Source organism: Bemisia tabaci, chromosome 2, assembly GCF_918797505.1.
Source record: "Bemisia tabaci chromosome 2, PGI_BMITA_v3".
Lineage (NCBI taxonomy): Eukaryota > Metazoa > Arthropoda > Insecta > Hemiptera > Aleyrodidae > Bemisia > Bemisia tabaci.
In genome coordinates, this window is record NC_092794.1 from 64142444 (window position 1) to 64168985 (window position 26542).

The 26542-nt window shown below is 37.9% G+C and overlaps 3 protein-coding genes across 5 annotated transcripts; 2 read left to right on the forward strand and 1 right to left on the reverse strand.

Annotated features, from left to right (window-relative positions):
* The first annotated feature begins 714 nt into the window (after nt 1–714).
* LOC109039634 (uncharacterized) lies at nt 715–15358 on the forward strand. Its single transcript, XM_019055211.2, has 2 exons — nt 715–1326; nt 14996–15358. Exon 1 carries the CDS (start codon nt 849–851, stop codon nt 1293–1295), a length of 447 nt encoding a protein of 148 aa, XP_018910756.2. The 5' UTR covers nt 715–848; the 3' UTR covers nt 1296–1326; nt 14996–15358.
* LOC109039635 (juvenile hormone esterase) lies at nt 3522–24992 on the reverse strand. 3 transcript variants are annotated; one of them, XM_072296046.1, is made up of 11 exons: nt 24598–24992; nt 23604–24104; nt 21121–21258; nt 15040–15202; nt 14305–14490; nt 12861–13060; nt 11135–11300; nt 8427–8611; nt 7159–7294; nt 4316–4451; nt 3522–3772 (listed from the first exon to the last, which is right to left on the reverse strand). In XM_072296046.1, the coding sequence occupies exons 2-11, from the start codon at nt 23808–23810 to the stop codon at nt 3595–3597; spliced, it is 1695 nt and encodes a 564-aa protein (XP_072152147.1). In that variant the 5' UTR covers nt 23811–24104; nt 24598–24992; the 3' UTR covers nt 3522–3594. The 3 variants fall into 3 exon arrangements, with proteins under 3 accessions (XP_072152147.1, XP_072152146.1, XP_072152148.1); XM_072296045.1 differs by having other exon boundaries at nt 24516–24992; XM_072296047.1 differs by having other exon boundaries at nt 23604–23786; nt 24516–24989.
* LOC140223849 (uncharacterized) lies at nt 15196–18883 on the forward strand. The gene has a single exon (XM_072296048.1). It carries the CDS (start codon nt 17108–17110, stop codon nt 17555–17557), a length of 450 nt encoding a protein of 149 aa, XP_072152149.1. The 5' UTR covers nt 15196–17107; the 3' UTR covers nt 17558–18883.
* Nucleotides 24993–26542: the final 1550 nt, after the last annotated feature.

Below are 26542 nucleotides of genomic sequence, written 5' to 3' on the forward strand. Positions count from 1 at the left end.
GCTGCGATTCAGCCACGAGCGAAAATTTGCCCTGTTTTTTTTTTTTTATTTGAATATTTCATTTCTTGTGATTCACTCAATATAATATTTAAATGACAAAACTGGCCATTTTTTGCACATAGTTAAAGAAAAAAATTAGCTATTTTTATCGGAAATACCCTATTGTGAGCACCAAAACTATGCGACACAACTTCAAACCTGAGCCAGAGGCTCAGAGTATTCATATTAAAAGTAAAATTTACCGCGTAGAAAGTATTTCCAGCACTTGAATGTTACAGTCAAAAAAATTCTCTACTGGAAAAACATTTCGATTCAGATCACGCGTCTTGAAAAGCATCTGTACCTCACATACGCTCGATTCCCCCGAGATCTAAACAACATTCTGATTTGAAATGTTGCTAGTGTATTTGCTGTAACTCAGAGGAAATTTACAGATTTTTCGGAAGGTCTTGTAAAAAAAATAAACTCTGAGAGAAATTTAAGCAACGTGATATGTAGTTAAGCTGATTTTGGTTCATACCTACTGTCTAATAGGTGGATACTTTGTAGCACCCTTCAAAAGCAATTTAAGAACTGACAGGTTGAGAATCACTCACTAAAGTGCATAACGTCAAATGTACTTGACGTGCATACATGTTTACTCCAACGTGCACTTAATAACCCTATCTTGCAGCCATAACGGGCGCTCATCCTTTTTCTAAAGTCTGGCGCTATTCTCTTACTCATTACCATGACCCATGCGATCAGTTCCCATCGCACTCCTCTTTGATGATGTCAACTAGTGAATTCCCGTAGGTTTTCACTTGGACCAACTTTTTACACTCGATAAGCAGGTGTGATTTGTTATTATGGTTAACTTATTCCTTTTGACCGCTTTGACCCTCGTGGGTCTGACCTCTTTGGTGCAGGTCAGCGGCCAACAACAACCTCAACAACCTCAACAACCTCAACAACCTCAGCAACCACGCCGCCGGTTCGGACTTCCGACCCAAGCACCCCCAGTATGGGCGGTGACCATCTACAAGGACAAACTGGGCGGTGGCGACAACGCCAATTTGGCTGGACCTGGTTGTCGCCCTGTCCCAGACGGATTCAATGATAAGATGTCGTCTCTCCACGTAACTGCGGGCTGCGTCCAGCTCTTCAAAGATATCGACTGCCAAAAACCTTTGGGGACTTTCACGGTCAATGACATAATGAGAAACGACAATCTCCAGGACAGCGGCTACAACGACGAAGTCTCATCGGTTGGCGATTGCGGCCCCCCACCTACGCAGCCGCCAGGCGGGAAATGAGCGCTGAGAAGAAGATGAGTGCAATCCGTAGGTAGGTAAACAGGGTCTTTCACGTAAGTAGTCGCTTGACGTTTGTGTACGGGAGTGCAGAGAAAAATAAAAATAAATCATCACCTTCATTTTTTTTTTTGGGGGGGGGGGGGGCATTCTCAAACTTATGCGTTACAAAGTTCCGCACTGAAAAAATATGGCAAATTTCACCAAAAGTATGTCGACGGTGATACTACGAGACCACGTTTCTTGTTTGTGCCGTTTAAACATATCCACTCCCATTTTATTTTTTTTTTTTTTAGGGAGAACATGTCAATATCATTCCTTCAAGGCTTCACAGAGTTTTCTTCGCTTAGAGAGGAAAAATCAAGGAAGTTTTCAAGAATTGAAGTTGAGTAGTTTTCCATTCACAAATAAAGTATGACAAGAAGTCTACGGCGTCACAAACCGAGATACGACGTGATCTGGTGATTCACCGTCGATACGATAAATCATATCATTACCCATATTTTTGTTTTTTGACACAGTGATACTGTAGCATGAGGACCTTTAGACATCTAGTAGCATATTCCATACAGTCGGTGGATTCAGTTAGAGTTATACAGTGTAGATTTCCTACATAGCTATTTCATAGAAGAGGCTGTGAGGCTGCTATCGCAGAGTTATTACCATTCTCATATCACCGTGCCTTAAAACGTGCTGCTTTCCGAAGTGCGCTTTTTTCCCCAATGTTATTTTAAAAGAGATTAACGAATGGAAAACAGGAGCCGCTAAAGTTTACAAAGAGGAATGTATAAATTCTGAGCTGCATCATGAGGGTGTATCATGAAAATGCGACGTAGGAAAAGTAGATCACCCTGAATTAAACCTTAGATAATACCTCAGTTTTGTGCTGTTTGATGTATGTCAGAAGAACAGAAGATTATCGGAAAAAACCATAGGTGTGTACGCCATTCTTATACGTCACAAAAAATCAAAATTCTACCAAAGGAAAAATAAAATTAGCTGGTCATTTCTTCACATACGAAGAAGGAGAGGAGTTTGGTTGTTTTGAAGCAAATGATCTTAATAGGATCCCCTCATCCAAGGAAGCCAGAAACGGCCGGCAACGCTGAAGATACACTGAAAAAAAAAATTGCGAAAATACGGTTTCAAATCACCAAATTAGTAAAATCAACCCGGTGTTCTTGATGTATTTTGATGAGTTGTCACCTTTTTTCACTATTTCATGTGTTGATTTTAGCAGTTTTTTTTTCAGTGTATGAGTAGGAATAGAGTCCTAGGAATGAAAGTAATAAGACTTCGTCTAATGTGAACAAGGACTAATCTCCTGAAAAAGGATCCTCAGCTTTTTTTGGAACAGTTTGGTTATTCGATTGATCTGGATTTTAGATTTTTTTCTTTCTCCTTTTTGTTCAAAATCCTCAAATGCCTCATTAAGCTGTAGTGCACCAGTTATTTATACACAAGATTTGACTAAGAAATATCTTGAGACGTCTCCGAAAGCTCGGCAAGTCAGAGGGTACATCGCAAACCTTTTTTCCTCCGATTTCCGATATTTAGGTGGGACGAACTCGGACGAGCAATCTGGAATTTTTTGATCGAAGCATTTGTACCAAAACCTGGCGTATGTACTTAGTAGCATGACGAGACGGTTGAGAACTTCTGAAACACTGTCCTGAAATCCAGAAATCATCAATTGATCAATCGAATATTGGATTTTTTGAGGAAGTGCTATTGAACCAATTTAAGAGAGTATCTTTCTCATTGTTGTGAGTTGAATGCATTGGTTGATGTTGGTGTGCTGAGAGATGACGGTGTTATCGCTGCTGACTGAGGAGCATTCTTTACTCGAAACAGTCTAAACGCGCCTGTAAAGTAATCGGATGCAACAAGCTAGTCTAGATTCTCTATTCCTGGGTCTTAATCAATAAGAGTTATATATATCTCGTCATCTTCCGGCCTACGTATCACATGCGCCATGCGACGTTCAAAAATTTCCGCCGCCATTTTATTTTTCATAGAGAATTTTTTGGTTGAATCTGTTTAAAAATTTCAATGTATTTTATCGGCAGCACAAAGAAAATTCAGTGAAATTTTCGAACAGCTTCGTTGAAAAATTTCTCTATAAAAAACATTAAATGGCGGCGGAAATTTTTAAGCGTCGCATGGCGCTTATGATATACCCAAGCCGGAAGCTGACGACATACATGTAAATAAGATTCTTCGTAGCCATTATATTTTTCAAACTTCGGTTTTTTATTGTTTCTTGGTGCTCGAGGGGATGCAGTCGATGTCATTCGAGACATTAGCAAATTTGTGAATCTGTCAAAGTTTTGGTTCTAAATTCTGCTCTTATCGTGCTCCAAAATTGAAGCCGTTCAGAAATGCATTGTTCTTGCAAAAACGGTTCAGCCTTCTGGTAAATTTCGTTTTCCGTCAGGTCACTTGGGCTCCATTTAATGGATGAAAATTTTGTCGGATTCCTGCAATTAAAAATGAGCATGGATGTAAAATAATAGACGAATCTTGAACACAAGCAAAACATGGTGAAATCTTAGGGCGTAATAATAAGGGCAACATTTTGAAAGGGACTTACGTTCCAGTGGCGTGGCGTGAATTTCGATGTATCGATTGTTATGCCATTTAAACCTATAGAAAAGGATCGATAAACAGGGTGTTCGCAGCGAACACCTTAATAATCGATTCTTTACCATGTGTTTAAATGGCATAACAATCGATACATCGCAATTCACGCCACGCCACTGTTACGTTCCCTCTGAATACTGATCCCTCCTCTGGTTTAAAATGATTCAAAATGAGCTGATGAGATGTTTACATATAAAATCGAAAACTTGTGCAGCATATTACTAGTCCCCGACGTAAATCGCCTAGATGCTTATCGTCGTTAAATAAAATTAACTAACTAACTATTTTCCCTCATGGGTATGTTATTTCAGATCTTCTTTTGTTGTACTGTTTAAAAAGTCATAGCAACAACAGAAACGTACAAATAATTGAATATTTACCCATCTTCTATGAATGAAACCAAAGCCTCGACCATCAGCTTTGAGACCTCCACGTCTTTTTCCGTGTATGTTCTGTTTGGAAAATTCTTGAGGTCAGGAAAGAAGTTCAAGAGCACATCACTGTGAGTCGGTGCCGCTGGAAGAAAAAGAGATGAACAGAAAGTTCTAAAAGTTTAGGAGACAGTTCGAGTGCTCAGGTGCCACATAAATGCAGTTTACTGTATCATTGTAAAAAACGAAGCGTAAATGGTGTCTTTTTGTCAATGTTCATACTTTATTTTCATGTTTGTAAAATGTGCATTTTAAACACTGAACTAGGAGCCCATGGTCGCTACGCGGCCGCCAATTACTGAACATAACCTGCTTGTAAAAAAATCGTAGAACGTTCATTTTCAAGTTCTTTAAGAGATAAATGGATTCAAAAGCCGCGAAAGAAAGTGTATTTATCTCTGATTGCAACGTTATGCACTACTTTTATGTCCTATTTTTGAAGACCGTTTGTAAAAAGCTACAAACAGTTTTCCTGAACAGCTTCCATGATATCTCTTAAATGATCTCTAATGTAGACATCGAAAATTTCGACGCGATTTTTTCGTTCGTTCTATTTCCGTTTTATTTAACAAAAAAAAAAAAAAAAAAAAAAAAATTAAATATCATCCGAGTCTCTGAATCGTTACGATGAGAATACATATTTTCCCTTTACTTATGGTAAAAACTGGAGCAGAGTCAAGAATGATGACACGTAATCCTAGTTTAACGGAGGCTTCAGCGTCACGCATGCCAGGGAAAGGAACGCGGTGGAGTCATCTACGACACGCGCGCCTTCCATCGGGCTAGCGGCAATATGCATACATCCGTGGTCGAATAGTTATCTCGTCACGCCTGCCGTGAATGAAATCAAATATCGACACCTACGCCCAGATCTAGTGTTCTTATCTCCCATTGCAACGTTGCATATCTCTACTCATGTTTTATTATTAATCATTTTCTTTTAAAAAAAAGGCTACACACAGTTTTTTTTAAGTTTCCGAGAAATTCCGGAATGGTTTAACAACCACAAAAAATTCCCAAAATTCCAAATATTTTTGTTCGTTTTGTTTCCTTTACATCGAACCAAAATTAATTTTACGCAAATCAAGCTTTAGATTCGCTGCATCGTTGAAACATCGTCCGAGTTTCTGAATCGTTGCAATGAAGATACATTAAATTACCCTTCACACCCTTTGATTGTGGTAGAGACCAAGCCAAGAGCATCAAAATAAATGACGCGTCGTCCTAGTTTTGCGGCGATTTTAGCGTCGCGCAAGCCGGAGAGGGGCGCGCGGTCGAGTGTCGGGGTCGGGTCATCTTCACATGCAGTGTGATGCGCCTTCAATCTAGCCAGCGGCAGTATGCCTACACCTGTGGTCGAATAGTTATCGCAAATGGTTCTCACACTGCATTTGGCGCAATGCGAGAAGTATTCATACAGTCTTGCAGGCGCTATTATGCGTTTAATGCCGCGCCGGCAGCACTGCATTTAGCGCGATTATTCGAACTCGCGTTAGGATAATCGTGGCATCGGACCTTGGGGCTTAAAAGGCCCATGTTGTGTTTCGACACCGTATGAGCACTTCAACGTTGCCTCTTTTCTCCCGATAAAATATTTTTTCTGAGAAAAGCTATGGAAATTCTTTATATTCGCTTTTTTAGATTGAATGGACCATTAAACACGGTACGAATTTAAGCACTCTGATACATGATTCCTCTCCACAAATTCACGTAGAACACGATTCGCGCAAGGAGAACAACTGAAATCAACTTCTAGTTAAAATATTAACGTATTATTGTCCATTGTTTACGGGAACTTTGAATTGCCCGGACGCAAGAAAAACATAACTCTACGCGAGTCAAATTGGGCGCCATTTGATAACGTTGACACTATTATACTATAGACTTCTATAAGCAGGTTGAAATACGCTACCTATCGGCTGAACGCTTAAAATATCAACAAATGCGTGGAATTGAAAGAGTTTCAATTTCTTGTAGGTAATGATGGATTTTTACAGTCCTGCGATTTTTGAGGTTATTTAAGTTTTGAGATTTAAATATGCGAAATTTACCTGAAGTTCGGAAGGGGTCCTTTTTTATTTGCAAAATCTGAGCTACACTGTTTGAAGCACGTTTAACAAGATCACCCCCCCCCCAATATTTGGTCACGGTCATAATTTTGTTATGTTCCAAATTGCTTAAGTGTGATCAAAGGGCAAGTATCGCCGAGAATTTTATAGGTACTTAATTTCCGTATAATTTTTATCGGCGAGTTGAAAATTAGCCAAATCTCCTAAACCCAATAATTAGGTACGAAACTGAGATTTCCCTTGAAAAACATATTTTAACACGGAAAATTGGTGCATGATACAGAAAATCAAGATTATTTTCGGGTTTAGCAGTAAGCAGTTAGAGCTCTATCAGACACTCAGCTCCAAAACTCTCGAACGTAGAACAAGCGGATCAATTTTTCATGATGATAAAGTGCACTTATCATGGAAGTTGATCTGGAAGCCTCGGTATCGGAACCAGCGATAATTTATTTTACGCCTGTCATCAATTTTTATCTATATTTTATTAGGCGCTAAATCTAGAAACTATCTTAGCTTTTCCTATTCTGCACCAATTTTAAAGGATAATTGAAATTTTCCGGGGAAAGCCCGTTTTGAAGATACTCATCAGTCTTCCTGGAAGTAAGCTTAGTAATCCCTTACAAGAGAGAAACCAATATCATTTTTGAACGTCAGTTCTGAGCCATGTATTAATATTTTTTGGTAATTAAATAAATGTATGTGCAAGTTCACACGACTTACCTCTGAGACTTCCATCACCTCGCAACGAGTTGAACGTTACAGACTGGATGTAAGTGTACCTATACACACTCACTTCCCCACCATAATTCAAGGACGCATTTTCAACTCCCGTGAAGAAAAAATAGTCTGAAAATAACTGCAAAACGCAAGAATAATGAGAAAAAAATCTGTACCTATCATCGTCATTTTCAAGCCTTAAAATATGCATTACTTTACATTGATAAATAGCACATTGTTAATAGTGTATTAAATATGTTGTGTTGTGGTAATTTGTTAATCGTTGCACGTTCAAGACATTGGACCGGATAGGTTACCAACATTTTTTAAGCATTTCAGAGGAGTAAACATTGAAGCAGCTCCTCATCCTTCTTCTTTGTATGTATTTGTAAGATAGTTGCCTATACACACCCTTCTCTTGGGTTGCTTCTGTTTAGGGGACAAAACATTATAGACGGATTTTGTTGGGAGAAATGTCTGTCGAGTTTGTTGTGTGTATTTGCAATTATTCCGTAGGCAGTGCACTTGTAGCGTTTGCCGTTACCCACACAATTGAAACATCGAACATCGATATCCAAAATCGAAAAATACCTACATCCGTTGCAGCGTCTCATTGACCAATTAGATATGTTCAATTTTTTTTTCTTTCAACAAGACTTCTTTAAATATCTTTAAATACGCAAAGGTGATTTACAGAACAAGTATAACTAGTCTTTATACGTATTCTGTGAAAACTTAGCCCCTAAATTCTGATTTTTAAGCATCAATAAGTCTGCTTGGACTTTCTCTCCGCGCATAAGGATCTATGTTATTTCGAGACTTCAAACACGTATTTTTCGAAATAGCAAAAACTGCACTTATGCCCCTTGTCTTCCGAGCCCCTTATGTAGTGTTGACCCTTCAGAAAACCCTCACAAACATAGCTAACTTGACAGTATTTATGTTTGCAAGTATGATTTTATTTGATTCCTAGATTGATATTATTTATTTTGTAAGATATATCGGCAAACATCATTTTATTGTATGCGAGTTTATGATATGGACCACAAATCGAAATACGGAACTCCTATTTCTACTTCATTATAAAAACAACTCATGTGACATTAGTTTCCAGCAGATAGTCGCTTTTGTGGATGAGCCCGAAATAATGGTTGCTCATTACAAAATGAAGTCCACATGAAATAGCAGACATTATTTCAAACGCATGGACATAGTAAAGCGTCTAATCCTTGATAAAAAATGTTTCAAAAATGTCCCTTAAATTAACTTACGTTCACCAGTTGCGATTCAGTGCTTCTACCGACAGGGAGGTCCCCAAAATAAAATGTTAGAATTCGGTTAACTATTTCTGGGATGTCATCGGCACAGAACTCGAAATCAAGTGACAGGAGAACCGGTAGAACCAATTTTGGGTTTTCCGCCAGTAAATTTTCCAGATCAGGCTCACCAAATATATCTAAAGCAACACAGACTCTCCGTGAATTGTACGGATTTATTCAGAAACAGCCTAACTGCATCCCACATTTCCTAATATCCTCTCGAGTAATATTTTTCAATATGGTTTTTTTTTCTCTTTTTTATGAAACCAAACAACAAAATATCATTGTGATTTTCCTTTGTATTTTAAAGAATACACTCACCAAGTTTCAAATCTCAGTGTTGCTTCGTTTTCAGTTCAAAAAGTAAAACGGTTCCCGGACTTTTCGGCGCGACCGTTTCGGCGCCGGACTTTTCGGCGCGGGTGTTTCGGCGCGGGGGGCTTTCGGCGCAGGGCTTCTCGGCGCAGGGCTTTTCGGCGCACGGAATTTTTGGTGTATTTCAATAGACGGTAAATCTGGCACCTCATAACTCGTCGCACTGATCACTTATCTTGAAGCGGAACTCGTTTCTGATTAGAGACGAGTGATGGAATGTTTACATACGGGTTTGTGACAAATGATCAATATGACAAATGATGAGTAAATTTTTTGAAGAAAATGCTGCTGATTTAGACCCCCTTCTTGACTACTTTGAAGACACTTGGCTAGGTCGAGTTGACAGGCGAGGAAAGCGACGTAATCCTCTGTTTCCAGTGGCCATGTGGAATTGTTACACAAATGTCATTGAAGGGCCTCCCTAGGACCAATAATGGTGTCGAGGGGTGGCACCATGCTCTTCATTCTCTTTTGATGTCTGCTCATCCAACCATTTGGAAGCTCATAAACGCTTTTAAAAAAGAAGAGGGTCTCACTCGAGTTAAAATTGAGGGCTTTGTTTCTAAAAAAGAAATTCAGACACAGAGAAAAAAATATGTCCTTTTCACAAATCGTCTTGAAGCTATTTGTAAGGAATTTGCAGACACTCCAACCCTTGACTTCTTGCGGGCTATCGCTCATAATTTCACTTTTTAGGTGTTTTGCCTTTGTTTTTAGTGACAGAGGCGGGCTGTCGCTCATAATTTTATAGGTGTTTCACACACATAGGCGTTTTTAGCTTTTATTACGTCTTTATTTTTTTAGCTTTTTTTCACTTTTTAGGTAATTTTAGCAATTTTTAGGAATTTATCAATTTTTTAGTGCCAAGGAATAAATACACTTTTTACACTTCCATGGTCTTTTATTCCATTATGTGAAGTTTCATTCCTTCTCCTTCCTCTCCTCCTTCTCTCGTTCCCCTCCTATCTCATCGTTGTTTGTACACTTATCTGGCAAAAGGGGGGTGAAAACTTCCAAGACTTGACTATCTGAAACAATTTATGTAGCAAATTCTTGGAATTTTTCGTCAACCACACCCACAACTTCCACTTTCGTTGTCCTCCTGTTTCCGGAATATTTTGATTGGAAATCGTTCTGGAAAATAAAGTAAGCAGTGCCTTTTTGTATTCTTAAAAGTATAGCACGTGCGCCGAAAAATCCTGCGCCGAAAAATTCCGCGCCGAATAATCCTGTGCCGAATCACCCGCGCCGAAAAGTCCGGCGCCGAAACGGTCGCGCCGAAAAGTCCGGACACCAAGTAAAACATACGAGAAAATTAGGAAGCGTCTGATATACTTAGACTAATTCTTGTTAGATTAGTTCAATCGCACTGCAAAAAAATAAAGACTCTTATGACACTCGAATCTACTTTGAAACGATGAGTATTAAATTTTTTTATGACTTACGATTAGTTAGATATTACTTTGCGAATATTGCTTTTTCTAAGTATAGTTTTACATTTGAGGACCGAGTTTCATTGAAAAGCACCAAGTAGTCACATCAATTTTGAACCGAGACAAACAAAAACCTGAAGTTTTATTCCTCTGAACACCACAGACAATTTTTCATCCTCCAATTTCTTCTTGTTTCCACCAAAATTCCTTCAAATTTCAATGTTCTAGGTTCTGCCTAATTTTCCCAAATGTTTCTTGTTGAGTTCTGCGGCAAACCGTTTCCACGGATCTGTGTTTTTCTACGGAAGTTTTAAGACCATGTGCGAAGACACACGGAAAAGAAAGAAATAAAAAATATTAGCCTTAGTGTTAAGGCGAAGTTTGAAGAATATCTTTACGTTCAAAATCTTTTTTCTTGACTTTAAATTTTTGAGGGGAAAAATTTACCACTAGTTTAATTCAAAACTCCTCCTAAATTTCGTTTTTTTAAAATTTGGCAAGGTGCGTTACTATTAAACTCGGTCCATATTGTCATTGTTCAGACGGTTTCGAGTCTTCGCCGCACACTGGACTGAGTCAATAGAAGAAGTTGGACAAGATCTGGAAACTTTGAAATTTTTTTTTTAAAAAAAAATATGAAACAAAAAATTTACGAGTGGTGCCATTGGTCTTTTCGTAAAATTTCCTTCCAGAAACACCCTTCAAAATCGAATTTTCGACGGAATAAACATAAATATTTGAAATATTAACCAAAAATTTCATGCTCAACCTCTTCTAATAGTTGGTTCCACTGTGCGCCGTGGTAAAAAGGAGTATTTTTATTTGAGAAGCATCAGAAGAAGACATACTTACATGCCACATACACCCCACCGTCTGCAGCGTTAATAATATTCAGCCACGGGTAATTTGGTCTAAAAGTTGCAAGTTTCGGATCGATTGTCAGATAAGGGCTCGGAGAAGATTTCGGCTCAATAGTAGGTGCCCATAAAGTGCCGGTCGTTGGTTTCTCAATGTCATTCTGAGCAGGAAATAGTAACATTAATGACTTAGAATTCATTGAAGAAAAATAAACTATTAAGTTTAGTATAATGTGCAAGGCGAAAAAATTAAAATACCACGTCCAATGGCGCAGAAAATGATGCATATGTGCATAAAGTGTGTCTGTTATACATAGTTATGGAAACGTCAGAAAAACTGTTTAATTTTCTAACATCGCAGCTTACGTCTCGAACTTTCTGTTTGAGTCAGATGATAGATCCATTTTAAGTACTAAAGTAGACGCAGGTGATAAATTCAAAATAAGTTAACAGTAAGTCAAAGAATACATAAAGATCCATTTTAAGTACTAAAGTAGACGCAGGTGATAAATTCAAAATAAGTTAACAGTAAGTCAAAGAATACATAATGAATTGCACTGGGAAAAAAAAAAAACACATTGGATCTAGAATCTAGACTCTTGAAAACATTGACAAGAAAAAGGACTCTTGATTCAATCAGGATTTAAGCTTAAATGAAAAGGAAATCCGCTCACATTAAGAGGCTTGGTTCTTGATTTAAGCTTAAATCTGATTGAATTAAGAGTGTTTTTTCTTGTCGGTGTTATTAAGAGTCTGGACTCTAGATCCAATGTGTTTTTTTTTCCAGCGTGGCGTGAAAATATAGAGAGTGCATCATATCTATACATTATTAATTAACCAAGTGCTAGTTCATTGATGGTCTTTTTTACGGGTCCTGAGTAGTTCCATAAGTCTAGACTTCAGTGTCCCTTTCATATTTCTCAAGTCATTAGTGATGGCTTGATTTGTTCAGTTCCGATTCAACTTCATCCTCAGTTATCTCTTTTATCGTTCAGGCATCAGCCGTTATTCTGATGGCGATGGTCAGACTCGCAGCTGATAGCTATATCGATTGCAGCCAGCCAATCACGCGTAGCCTTATTGCCTCACCACCGGTGACGTCTGCAAGTCTATATAAGCATGGGCTGCCCTTTCCTCGGGGTCTTTCAACCGTAGACCCGTTTGTGCACCATGCAAGCCCTGAAGTATTCCTATAGTATGAATTTTGCCGTGCAAACCCTATGTAACTCGAATTTTTCATCAAAACTTTTCGGGCCTTATCAAGTTTTAATTCGCTCTGGTTCTCACTTACCAGTTACTTACTCTGGTTACTCTGGTTCTGGTTGGTCACTTCTACGCTTTTTTTGCAATTTTAGCGCCCTCAAGCGCAAGTGAGATCCCTCCCCCGACTTGGTGCAAAACTCTCCTCATTGGCAGACGTTCTTTTTCGAGACTTTCGATCTTCTACTTGTGGGGAAACTTTTCACCAATAGCGGCAGTATAATTGGGTCACCATCGTTCTTCAGTTTGACCACTGTGTGCGCAGTGTAACAGTTCTTCCAGCGATTACCCTTTTTCCTTTTTTTCTACCGCTAAACCTCCCTACCGAGTCAGTGCAGGTGAGACCTACACCGACTTCTAGGTCCATCACTCCTCCATTTTGATGTTTCATTGGAGGCGAGCAGTTGAAGTTTTTAGGATCCACTGGATCTACTAAAATAAATCACGAGCAAACAACTTACCGGATAGACTTGTGACTCGAGTTGAATGAGCCTTCGGAAGTCCACATTTCTCATGCAATCCACAAAAGACTCTGAAGGCTCCGTCGGACACTCAACCAACTCAGCAAGTTTCTTTGAAGGAGTGGATATATTTACTAAAGGTGCAAATGAGTACGGATTCTGCACGACACCGCTTAAAGATACACAACGTTTGAATAGACCTAAAAACAGTGCAAAAAACCCATGATTAAGGCACTATTTTTTTATTATCATACCGACGCCATTTCCTTATCAATGCGATTATCTATTGGTTCTTTTTTTTTTAATCATGTATGACCTCAGCAAATAGACTTTTTTAAACATTGAAAGTTGATGGTTTAAGAGAGAAGATAATATAAGTCGAAAGCTTTATCAATACTAATTTTTTTTTTTTTTTTTTTTTTTTTTTTTTTTTTTTTTTTTTTTTTTTTTTTTTTTTTTTGTCAAGCGAAATTTTATTCAGTAAGTACATATTTACAAAAATTGTAATGTGCGTATCTTATTACTAATTTGCTTAGGTGATGATAGATATAAGTTATATATAGTGATAACATAATGTGTGTGATAACCAAAGAGACAAGTAAAGTAAGGAGATAGTTAATAAGATAATAGTATAAGTTTAGGAAATAGGGTCAAGAGTTTACTTCGCGAGACATGCCGGAATTACCTTCTGGTATATCTTCGGCTGGGGGTGGGGTTTGGGTGTTGAGTAAAGGTTGATTCTGGTAAAGAGGGGACTTTGTTGTTAGGATATCTTTTGCGTATTTTTGAATTAGGTTCCAGTTTGTGGGACATTTTAAAATGGTTGTTTGGAAGTTTGAGGGGGTAAGAGTGGTGTCAAGTTCTAAGTCTAATAAGCGTTTCTTATTAATGAATCGGGAGCATGAGAAAAAGGTGTGTTCCGGCGTGTCTCGCTCTATAATACAAAATTTACAGTTTTCCGATTCGGTTTTCTTAAATCTAAATAAGTAGGTTCCAAAAACTCCATGTCCTATCAATACTAATTACGTGTGGGAATTTTTACAGTGGAAGAGGTAGAGTAAAAATTTAGAGTCCTCATAAGCGAGAAGCTCGCTGTGAGACTGTGTTTGGGAGGGGGGGGGGCTGAAAATCATATATTTGTCACGATACGAAGTTCTTAATTTTTCAATCTCGTTTCTTTTAGATTGGGCCTGACTTTGTTACAGAAAAATCGATGGAAATATAACTGGGGGTGAGAAATTCCTTGATCTGTGTCACGAAAGTTATTAAGAGGTTTTGCTCTGTGTCACGAACTTATAACATAAAGGAGAAAAGTTAAACCTCCAGGCAAATTGCGTTATTCATGACCAAGTTCAAGTATTGCACCTGAATGCCAAATATCGGAATGCAACTTTCGCGGAACACCTAGTTTTAATTTTACTTATTTATTTTAAATGATTGTCACCTTTAGCAGATGGTGCGTAAAACATAGAGTTAACAGCCGCACCACCTTTGCTTTCACCCATAATTGTAACTCTATCTGGATCCCCTCCAAAGATTTCTATATTATCTTGCACCCACTTCAGAGCCAAAACTTGATCTTTCAAACCCCAGCTCCCCGCCGCAACATCGTCACCTGAAGAAAGAAAACCTGCAACAAAGTACGTTCGAATGCTTTAAGAGTATGGCAGGAAGAAAGAATGGTAAATGGACTTGGATATATTCTTGAGTGCAGGTAATAGAAGACCGGTTAGCATTCATTCTACTCATACATATCCATTGCAGTCAATTACCTTTATGCATAAAAGGCTATTTGAATTCAAAATCAAATAGACTTGAAGTTATATTGTCCTTACTGCACTCACTTGCTACCTTTTTCCAATGATCAAGAACTGTTAATTTGGTGCGGTTATATTATGTAATTAAAAATTGTCAATGCTTTTGGTTGATTTAAATTAAAAAGTCTTTATCATAAATAATTTTACTCGATATACTCACTGGATTCCAAATTTTACGAATGATTTGATCATTTGTCATCTCCATTTATGTAACTATTGTAACTTGCGTGGTCAAACTGGAATCGATCTAAAGTATGCTGGAAATCCATTTTATGCGCTTTTCTAAATTTCTTATTTCTTTTTTTTATTTGTGCACAGTTTCATTGATTTTGGCGATAACCTGCACAATTTATATTACCTACCGAAAACTCCAAGCCGGAAATTGATGGTCACCAACACGATATCTTTTTCAAGGAGAAATTCTGGCCCATAAACGTGGCTGTTACTGGATCCTACTAGCCATCGACCGCCATGAACGAAAAATAGAACGGGAAGTTTCTTTTTACACCCTCGCAAAACCGGAATCTAAAAGAAAAAAACGCACCATTTGTAACGACTTCAGAATTGAACTAAAAAACAAATTAATGAATTTTTATCAATTTTACGTAATGTCAATAACCTTTTTGTAGAGTATATAATCCACAAAAATGGCAGATGAATAAAAGAAATGAAAACTTAAAATCTTCTTATTTTTCTGGGGTGCGATCTTGGCGGATACAAAAGTTTCAAATCACTGAAACCCAAAATATAATTTTAAAACATGTTTTAAATGAAATTAATATAACAGATATAATTTATCTCATTCATACCTACGGTTAATAAAAATTTTGAGAGAAATCTTGAAAATATGGATTACTGAAAGGGTCAGCAGGAATTTGAAGTGATCGGCGGAAAATTATCTATTCCATCCTTTTTATAGCAAGAATGGAACGAAAATGCTGATTAGCGCAATAATCTTGGAGTCAGCCCTGTTAAATGATATGTAACCACCTAATTAAGATCATGTAAAATCCTAACATAGCGTTGAATGTTAATGTTGGGCAGTAAAAATAATACAAAAATAATGTTTTTTGTTTTGTTTTTTAACAATCATTATAGCTATTTATTCATAAAGGGCTCAGCTTATGAATGATAATAGTGAGGTCATTGCACTTATAAGGGTTTTTTTTCTTTCGTCTATATTTTGTTAAAAACCTTCCATCATAGCTAGTTATTTGAGTATGAATGACAGAACTTTGACGTCTGCGAGGAAACACTTGGTCAAATATGGACAATTTGCCATGAATATCAATAAAAACAATGCCACAGAGCAATTACACAATTTACTCATCGATTAATTACCCCTTTATGGAAGTTCCCACTATTTGAGAGTATTTTGTTTTCCTGACAAGTGATCCTTAGTTTGTAGCAAAGACGAAATTAAAATCCGTAAATAACGTTTTCCCTGAATTATCTGATTCGAGATAAGTTCTGTAGCTTTTATAGTTGTTATTATCAATACTAAAAACACACAATATTGTCTACAAAATAACTTAAGACCAAAAAAAGTGAGAACCGAGGTGTTTAGTTTCCTGCATGTACATTGAGAATATACTGCGTCCTCCGAAAAAATGATTTGTATCAATTTCTCATTTATTTATCAAAAATTACGCAAACATAAATGGAGAAGCACAGCTAGAACCGTAATTTAAAATGGTATAATTTAATTTGTTAATATAAGTCGGGGTGTAATGTAATTATCTAGGACGCAAAGTTCGTAAATAAATTCACAGATTGGAATTTATTAGAGCACAAAGGATATATGGACCGCGTTATGCAGAAAGGAACAAGCCACATGAGCTATTGCGAAATTTAATTGGGCAATTCAATGTTTTACGTGAAAACGGTTGTGCGGATTTTGGAGCAAATTTCACTGAATTTTTTGCATGGTGCAAAACAAATTCCTTAAAATTTTCAAAAAAATCCGTACAAACGTTCTTTTGTAAACAATTAAATTGCTTACTTCAATTTGGCAATGGCTGATGTGGCTTGGTTCCTTTCTGCTAAACGCGGTCTATTTTATTGCCTGCCTCGAAAATGAAGGCGAAATAACGATGTGCGTTTAACTTCCTTGCAACCATCGTATCAATCATCTTTTTTTATGGGATGAGTGCTAAGGGTTGGGAACCACTTAGAGCTCTTCGCGCCAGAAATATTTACCTCGTACACATGATTATTTCAGAGTGTAACTCATGACCTTGCTTTCAGCCCTGACTTGTGCCTGCTCCTTCATTAGTCCCAAATATTCTTTAGCCATCAATTGGGCCGCCATCGGTGAAGTCAGTTTTTTGCATGGCATCCACGTAGGATAGTGTCAGATCATAGTTTCTCAGATGATAATACTTTTTCATCCGAACATTTTTTGCGGCTTTAAATCAGTGCTTTACTACTATGGGAAAGTTGCTCCTTCTGATGGCCTTGACCGTCGCTGAACTGGCCTTTTTGGCAAACGTCAGCGGGACTCCGGTGCTGGGGTCCTCCTGGTTGCCGAATTGGGGGAATTCGAAACAAAGAGGGGCGCCCCCGAAATCGTGGTCGGTGAACATCTACGAGAAAAAACTTGCTGGCGGGAAAAATCAGACATTGAGCGGACCTGGTTGTCAGAATGTCATGAAGGAACTCAACGACAAGACCTCATCTTTCCTGGTGACAGCCGGCAACGTCCAGTTCTTCAGCGACAAAGACTGCGCGAAGCCGTTGGGCTCCTGTTCTTCGAGCCAGGACGTGATGAGGAACGACAATCTTAAGGACTCGACGGACTATAACGACAAAATTTCGTCCGTCGGCGACTGTCCGGGTCAAGCTCCACCCAACCAGGGCAAACCGGGTGGCAAAAAATAATACTACCAAGATATGCTAACTCTATCGCGTGAGTAGGTAACTTAGTTTTCTGTTCGTGTGCAAACTTGATACTGAGAGGAAATATCGAAATGTATAATTGAAACATGAAAAAATTAAGGAAATAGAATGTTATGAAACTTCTAACCTTTCCCTTATCCCTGAAATTCTCATTTTGTCGTATCTCGAACGAAAAAACGTAACTCGATTCCAAGTTTGCAAAATTGTTTCAATATTAATGTTTTCATCACAAAAATGATTGCGTAACATCCATCCAGAATTTCGATGAATTTTGCTTGCAGCTTATATGAGAATGAGTGAATTTTCAATAAATAATGTGCAGAAATTTCCAGGTAAAATCCTAAATTAAGATTCGGAGATTGGCAATATTGAAAAGTAGTTATGTTATTTTGTCTTATAGAAACGACGATTAATAGTTTACCTTTAACATGTAGAGTAAAATTGAACTTTTTGAGGCATCATTATGCTTATTGTGATTAAGATTAAGCTGTATTAATGAATTATGTGACATAATTAATCAGACCTTCATCTTGACGTGATCAACGAGGCTTCAATGCAATCTAAGAAAGTGATTATTAGGGTAGAGGCTCCAAGAGAATTCATTCAAAATCATACCTCACATCGAACTCAGTTTAATGCAGACCCGCAAAATTGCAATACTGTGTCATTTAACTGAGTAAATATGTAAAGATGGCACGGTACTTTATGAAGCAATAATAAAAGTGACAAATGCATTTGAGGACAAATGTTTAAAGGAGTGAATTTAGTGCGAGCATCAATCTTTTTTGTCTAAAAATGGCGCTCAAAAAGGGTCATCACGCTCCAGGTCAATCGGAAGGAGGTGAAAATAACGGCATATCTTAAAACTTTTTCCTTCGAGAGACTAAAATGTCTGTTGTCTGCTACATCGTCTTTCCTTATGGACCTCCTTTGTAGGAATGCGGAGGAATTGAAGACGCTGCTGGTAATTTTCTGTTCAGATCCACTGTTTTCGAAGTCATTTATGATAATTGTCCATCTCTTTTTTACATCATCGGATGTTACTGTGCACCACAAAATGCGCATGCTGATGTGTCTCACTTTTTTCGGGTGAAAAGATTAGACAGTACACTTTTCCTCCTCTCATAATTAAATGGGGGGAAAACATTATGATCCATCACCTTTTAATTAGAGTCTTAACAATGTCTGAGATTCGCATATGTTACTCGAATGTTTTTGCTCTCGTAAAAACACAGCGCATTCATTGAGATAATTGGCTGGTTTTTTTTTTTTTTAGAAAATCCTGACATCTAATCTGGATTTTGATGCCAGTTGCCAGATGCCAGAAATACGTTCATTTGATCGATTAAACGCTAAAATATTTTGAAGCTTTGAGATTTGGAACGGGTCAATTCAAACTTATTTAATTTTTCTCGTATTTTTCATTTCTGGCGCTTAATTCAGTCATCAAACAGTCACCAAAACCTCAACCCTTTCTTAATTCAGAGATTATGGATTGTGAAGATTGGACTATGTGTTAAATACACTCGCACGAAGCAGGAACCAATATTATTGAGGATTCTTTTCCGAACCATTCCTTCTTTTTTGCCTCCTGAGAGCGCATCTTCTCCTCAGCTTCCCCAACAATAATGCATTCCCATCTTTTTTTTTTTTTTTTTTTTTTTTTTTTTTTTTTTTTTTTTTTTTTGTTTAAACGGAAGTGAAAATCTGCTTTCTCCCGCACTGGATTGAGGGGGAACCAGATCCGTGGATCCAGTGCCCCCAGATCCGGCGGGCCCCGGGGGGGTTTTCCAAACCCGCTCCCGGGAGACCAGATACCAATCGCGGCCCAGACCGAGTGTAACGTCCCGGGCACCGCTGCCCGGAGACCTCGGCCTGGGAGTGTGAATGGTTATGTGGGTTTGGCCTATGACGGTGGGCCCGCCAAACACTAACAACACTCCCCTTGAGATGCATCCGCACTACGCATCTCCTTTTGTCGGAGTTTAATTCCCACCCAACGGTCAACCTGCGGTCATTACCTCGTCAGGCGAGAGGGCCCCCCGCAACAATGTCCAGCCGGGCCCCCATCCTCATAGGAGTACCCCGATGCCTCCGGAGTACCTAACCCCCGCCAGGAGGGATTTAAACCTCCCAGCAGCTCTAAGGATGGGAATCCGTACCCCTAGGGGTCCGTCAGCACTGGGACCTCTGAAGCGGGCATTCCCATCTGCTTTTCGTTGAAACACCGCATATAACCATTAATACTGCAAGTATAACCAGTGGCACCGTGACCAGGTTAACACTACCTAGTTCTTATTTCATGCATAAGTATGTTGATGGTTTAAGTTCAACACCGCGTATCTCCATTGCAGTGTTCCAAATCTCTCTTTTAGTTTATTTTTTCAAAGAGGAACCAGTCAACTGTATAGCTTCCCGGGTAAAAATTGGCGATAGGAGCTGTGTTTCAAAATACCGTAGGAGTTCTTATAGCCGACTGAAGAGGGCGATAGAAAATCACATAGGTGGCTGCAGAAAGTGGAAAAAATCATACGGCCGGGCTACACGAAGCAATAAAAAATTATACAGCCGCGTTATAGTTCCTATCGCCGGGCTTTACACTTTATCACCTGGCTGTTGCTTTTTCGCCATCGGCTATGAAAGGCAATAAGAAATTGTGTAGAAATTCTTGTGCTTTGTAAATCTTTAAGTTTGTACGGAATCACCTTAATATTTACAAAGCGCACATTATATTTTCCTTTACTACATATTTTTTTCATCAATTAAAATGAGAATAATCCGTGCAGAGTGTGCAAACATTTCAAAGTCATGAGTTGAAAAACTCTGACCCCGCGAGATTAAATATTAGATCCTAGCACAAAGCGAATCGGCGGCGCACTGACGCCTACAAACCTAACAGGGATACTTCACGCACTGCGCAATGCGTGAAGTATCCCTGTTAGGTTTGTAGGCGCCAATGCGCGTTCAGCGCTGGCTGCCCGCGGTGCCGCAGCGTACCGCGGCGCTTGAAGCAACTATTTCACACCAGAGGTATTGCACAGTATCATACGAAATTGAAGGCGCTTCAACATATTATGAATGGCAGGCATCCTTCAAAAGTACGGAGCTTTCCCAGCAAATTAAATCAAGATACTGCGGCCCAAAAAGAGAGCGGTAGTCCAAAAACTCACTAAGTCCTAGCATCCGTAATTAGTAACGTTTAGCATACACTTTATCGGCAGGCTGTTGCTTATTCGCCATCGGCTATAAAAAGCTATAAGAAATTAAGTTGCCGGCTATAGAAGCTATTGGAAACCTTACAGCCGACTGTAGGTCTATGGTATTTTGGAACACAAATTCTACCGCCAATTTTTACCAGGGTTGAAATTTATGCAGAATATTCTACTAAGAGAAAAGAAAATTGAGAAAGTTCATTTAAAGAAATTACATTGACTAGTTTCCCGAAAGAAAAGTGAAGTTTGACCAATGATCGGAAGTCTATAGCGTCGCAAACGGAGATACTAGGTTTAGGTTTTAACCATCAATGTAGTATGTACTAAACCTACTTGAGGAGTGTAGACATTCAAGTACAGGCAATTTTCTTCGCCTATAACCATTTTATTGCTCGGATTTATCTGCGGGCATGGTGGAGCATCCGCTGTCGCATTCAAAATCGCATACGAATTGTTAACAGGGACTGGAGCCTGAAAGGTAAGAACCAGTTAAATCATACACAGTTCGGAAATATAGAAATTGCGCAATTTTTTTAGGTGAATGAATTTCAGCCGCTTTAAAATAACTAAATAATGATCTCTCTTGTTTTCCGAGAAAATACAACAAGTGCTGTAAAGAGGAAAACTAACATTGGTGTTTTGAATTTAGTGTGCTGGATGATTTCACTCTAAAATAAAGAAATTAATAAACTGTAAAAAAATATACAAATTAAACAAACCGACCAAAAATATGCCTACAGTCCCTAAAGTAGCGGATTTGATTTTTTCTGTATACCCCTGCATTGTCGAAATACACAAAACGGTAGTTAAATTGCGTTATGTTCCGGTCATACATACTCAATGTAACGATACATTAGTCAAGGAACATTAGTAAAAGAAATAAACTGGATCGATTCAAAGTTACTTATAAGGCAACTTTGAAATAAGACGAAGGTTATAAACTTTACGAGCAAATTTTCTTGAAAATCAAATTTCGCTGATACACGATACATTAAGACGGAAGTATATTACAAACTAACGCTTCGCGGCGTGCCTTCCAAAGCGCTTCACGTCTCAAAACGTTGTGCATTATGCATTGCTCTTATGATATTATAGTGAAGAATAAGATATCACATAAAACTCCGAAATATTTTTTTTCTTTGAATGTAAGGATCATCCAACATTATGATTTCCGATGTTATGTCTGCCGCACTAAAAGAAATAAACTGAATCGGCTCAACATTACGTGTAAAGCAACTTTTAAATAACACGAAGGTTATAAATGTTATGAGAGAATTTTCATGAAAACCTAATTTCGCTGAGACCACTTCCCATCACCGCATAGGGCTGTGAGTCAATAGGGGGGGATTGAACATGACGTTGAAACTGTAAAAGCTAATAACTTTTCTAATATACAAAAAGCAGTAGAAGTTGGTTTCATCGATTTCCTCGTAAAATTTTCTTTCTGAAGCCATTTTTAAAAATAATTTTGTGACAGGGTAATCAACATTTTGCAGTCTTAGTAAAACTGTCAGGTCCGATCTTTCCCAATGTTCGTCCCGATGTGCACGGCGTCCATGTAATTTCCGTTGCACTGACGGACCATTCTAAAATTTCGCAGTTTTTCCCGCAAATGTGGACTGCTGGGACGAAATATTTTTAGTATACTTTGATCATCATATTTTCTCCTTGAATTCGAGTTATTCACTCAGCATTTGTATCAACCGTTTTGCGAAGAAATAATGGATTTTTCCCACGATTTCCATCTGCAGCGCTTTCTTACCCGCGCGCGCTATGTACAATAAGAGGTTAGCTCTGCTGCATGAATACCTACCGCGTCAAATTTTTAGGTAAATATTGACAATTCACTAATTATCGCATTTCTCGTTGATTGCTCGAAAGCTGGGCGCATGATTGTATTGGTGGAAGTAGGCAGTGCTACGTATGCAGTGTGACATCGCGGTAAGATATATAAACGTATTGAAGGTTGCAAAATTCTCGCAAAAAACAGATTTTTTTTCTCTAACAGCTGATGTAAACTTTATTAAAATAAACACACACAATTTTTCCCAGCTTCCTCCACTTCTTTTAAAAACATTCGGATAATTGTTTACGATTTTGATGTAAAAGCATTATCAATCGTGCACATGATGTTGGAATGTGGTTTCGGCAAATTTTTTCTCGCGAACTCCTTGACCAATTTTTCATAACTTCGTCTCGTTTTAATGCCTTGAGTTGCACATATTGTCGTCATTATTTTGATCTGCCTCTTTTTTATGGGAAAAATAAAACAATAAAATTTACGTGTTGATTGATTCGAGTATTTTTGCGCAAAATTTCACCTGACATCACATGGTGATACAGATGGAGCGTGTTCAACGCAGCTGAAACTACAATTGCCTTCATTAGGAGAAGTAGACAAAACTTCTTCCGAATTCATAATGGGGTAAACTTCTTTCTATCACAGGTATATTTTTTTTAAATTATTTTTTTTTTTATAATTTATAGAGTTCTATTATTGCTTGCTCCAAACGTCTGAAGAAACCTTAATCAACAAGAAAATATGGGGACTGTCGATCTTTCATAATTTTTGGTTTACTTAGAGTTCATCAATTAGTCTTAGTCAATATTTTAAAACTTTTCGCATATTTTTATTCTAGTTTTTATACGTAGAATAGGAGAGATTACGTTGTGTGTTAGGTATTTTAGTTGACCAGTATTTTACCTAAGTTTTCATTTCATTTCCATCCTTTAAGAAACGTTTTTAGTATGATGACACTTTTATTCTATTACCCTGAAAAGTTTTATTTTGTTTCATTCTTCAATAGCATACTGACCTTGAATCGTAGATCACCAACAGGCGGTTGAGCATATGGTATGCCTCTAAAGCATCTAATACACCTTCCATCTCTTGCCCTCACAGTAGTTCCAAGAATTTTTCCACTTTTCGTGTTTATTTCAACAATTTTGCAAAAAAAATGCTCACATAGAACACTAAGCACCAGGAAGACGGTTCCATACTGTACAATTAGTTTTATCGTCATGATTATTTCAGGACTCGTATGTATACTTTCTTCTTGCTACACAACTTGACACGGTTTACCAAACTCTAATGTACTTATCTACGTCATAGCATTGACATGTAAAGTAAAAACATTCACTTAAAATTTCCGAACAATTGTTGACTGTGTGGAGCTACAGATGATACTGTTAGAAATTTTCATTAGAGCATATGTATGGGTGTATTCTTGCTTTCATGTGTGTATCAGCTATCACCGTTCAGTTTTAACTTTTCTTTTTTGCTCTTTTTGAACTTTAAGGTCAATCGGGATTGATAACTGAAAAAAAAATTAAAAGTGATCGAATCCAGTACATAGGATCAAGTCTACTAAAATGATAACTAATAAAAATCGTTTTTTTAGGCATGCAGAGAATAATTGCATTCATTGAATAAACATTTTTAACAGTGAAAAATGGGGTTTGAATATAAGTGTTGGAATTTGATTCCAAAACTTGTTTGTGTTGTGCTTAAAAGCTTCACGTAATTGTCATTTTCAAAAGCATATACTCCATTTAATTTTACTATTTATTTTTCAAAATTGAGATGTAATTCACTAAAAGTTTACGCTCGCATGATTCATAGCTTTATAAATACATTAATTTAGATTAATTAAATGCTACACTTAAGAGTGCTTCACTACACTGAAAATCTGTCTACAGTTTCGCATAGAGAAAACTTGTATACATACGCGCGTAAGAGATATAGCTATTGGTTATTAGCCCCGCACAAAGTACCCACATTCGCTCGAAGAAGACATAAAAAGAACTTACTACACGTGTGCATGGGATACGAATATGAAGAATTGGATGAAAGAAAACACTCAAGGAAAAAGTAGGCATTGAAGACAAGGAAAATATTAAATACACTCGTATGAAAAAAAGACCAAGTTTGAAGAGAACCGTAGATCAGAAATGTCACGTATGCGAATTCGGAGAGTGTTAATTTAGTTTTTTGCACTCGAAGATTCCTCGTATTAAAACTGGGGAGTAGATTACAATTACAGAGCCCCTCAGGCAGAGAATTAAAATTCTCGAACGTAATATCACATTGGATTTTTGATGGAGAGGTCAAGAACAATGTATCATTAGGTCTGCTAGGAAATTTTGAAATATACATTTACTGCAATCTTCCGACGTCCGTGACAGAAAATTGATTCAAGAAAGAAGCCAAACTGACAATGAGGCAGCCTAAAGCGGGCAGAGTTGAGGCACAAGTCTAGAAGCGTTCGATGGTAGCGCACTTTTCGCTGCAATGAAAACTGCTCGATAAGCAAAATTAATGTAAATGTTATTCAAAAAGTGCCGCAATTTCTGCTTGTGAATATTTTAGAAAGTAAGTCAATATTCAAAAAGCCCTTATATATTCTTTATCAATTCAATTTAATATTCACTAACGCAGCCCTGAGCGCCCCTCTTGCCCCCTGTAACGCACTCGTAACGCACACTCAGACCCTCCCCGCCCTCGAGTAGTGCCGCAAAATCCAGCATCTCACGTTTCTTAAAAATCTTGACTCTTGGGGCATTATATTTAATTTGCTCGTCATGCTAAAATCGGGTAGTGGAACTAGCTTTATTAAGCTAAGGTGAGAGAAAAAAATTAATACGTTCTCTTAAACAAAGTGCATCGTCTTTAGGCAGCGATAAGCTATAATTTTAGCGTGGCCACTTTCTTTGAGGCTCCCAAAATATACGTCAGGAGAAATCAAACCATGGTTTTGTCTGCGGAAAGCTTCGTCAGAGGTATTCGTTCTTTGTTCATTATTTTCGTATTTGCCTTCTACACATTCAATAGCGTGTCTTGTTCTGACTTATTAAAGTGTAATCATAGTAAATACTCAATGCGACTCGCTAGAGAGAACCGAGTTAGTCCGAAACTGAAGTGCGAAAATTCCTTATCCTTTTCTCGCAAGAGGGCTGATATTATTCTGAAAAATATTGGCTGAGTAATCGTTCATGTAATTACATATCCGCCTTAAATCAGCAACATGCAGAAAATGTACCATTTGGAAACTTAAAAACTACTTGGGATCATCGATCAACTTGCTCTAATATACATATAATAGTGTCAGTGCGCAATCTCATTTTTCTAATTGTTGGTTGATTGAGTCTGTATAATACAAAATTGGCAATAGGTATGTATTTTCGCACCTTAACTGACATGCAATTGGACCAAGTTAAGCAGAAAGGAATCATGCCACATTAGCTATCGCCAAATTTAACTGGGAAATTTAATGTTTTACATGAAAACGGTTGTGCGGATTTTTGTGAAAATTTCAGTGAATTTTCTCCATGGTACGAGGAAAATTCTTTAAAATGTTCAAAGGAGTCCGCACAAGCGTTCTCTTTTAAAAAAATTTAATTTCCCAGTTAAATTTGGCAATAGCTTATGTGGCTTGGTTCCTTTCTTTTAAACGTGGTCCAATTGGACCCCAGGCCAAAGGCGTAAACAACCGAGCACGCGATTCGCCGCCTGAAAATTAATAGTGATGCCAAATATCACGCCACATGCACCATGTGTCGGAAAATGTTTCAGAGTAAACCCGGTGGCCCCTAACTGTTGAGCTTCGAGTGAAGATTCTCTTCTGCCAATAATAGATATCTTCGATTTTAAGTGAAGAGATGGCAACAATGTTTAGTCAGGAAAACTGACTGACTGATGCACTCGACTTTTAGATCAGATGCAATGCGTCTCAGTATAATCAGGCCAGTTCGTTTA

Coding starts and splice junctions, on each gene's coding strand:
- LOC109039634 (XM_019055211.2), top strand. CDS start 849: ATGGTTAACTTATTCCTTTTGACCGCTTTGACCCTCGTGGGTCTGACC.
- LOC140223849 (XM_072296048.1), top strand. CDS start 17,108: ATGGGAAAGTTGCTCCTTCTGATGGCCTTGACCGTCGCTGAACTGGCC.
- LOC109039635 (XM_072296046.1), bottom strand. CDS start 23,810: ATGACGATAAAACTAATTGTACAGTATGGAACCGTCTTCCTGGTGCTT. Junction 13,061..14,304: donor TTACGCACCATCTGCTAAAG/GTGACAATCATT, acceptor CACTGTTTTTAG/GTCTATTCAAACGTTGTGTA. Junction 3,773..4,315: donor GTTTCATTCATAGAAGATGG/GTAAATATTCAA, acceptor TTTTAATTGCAG/GAATCCGACAAAATTTTCAT.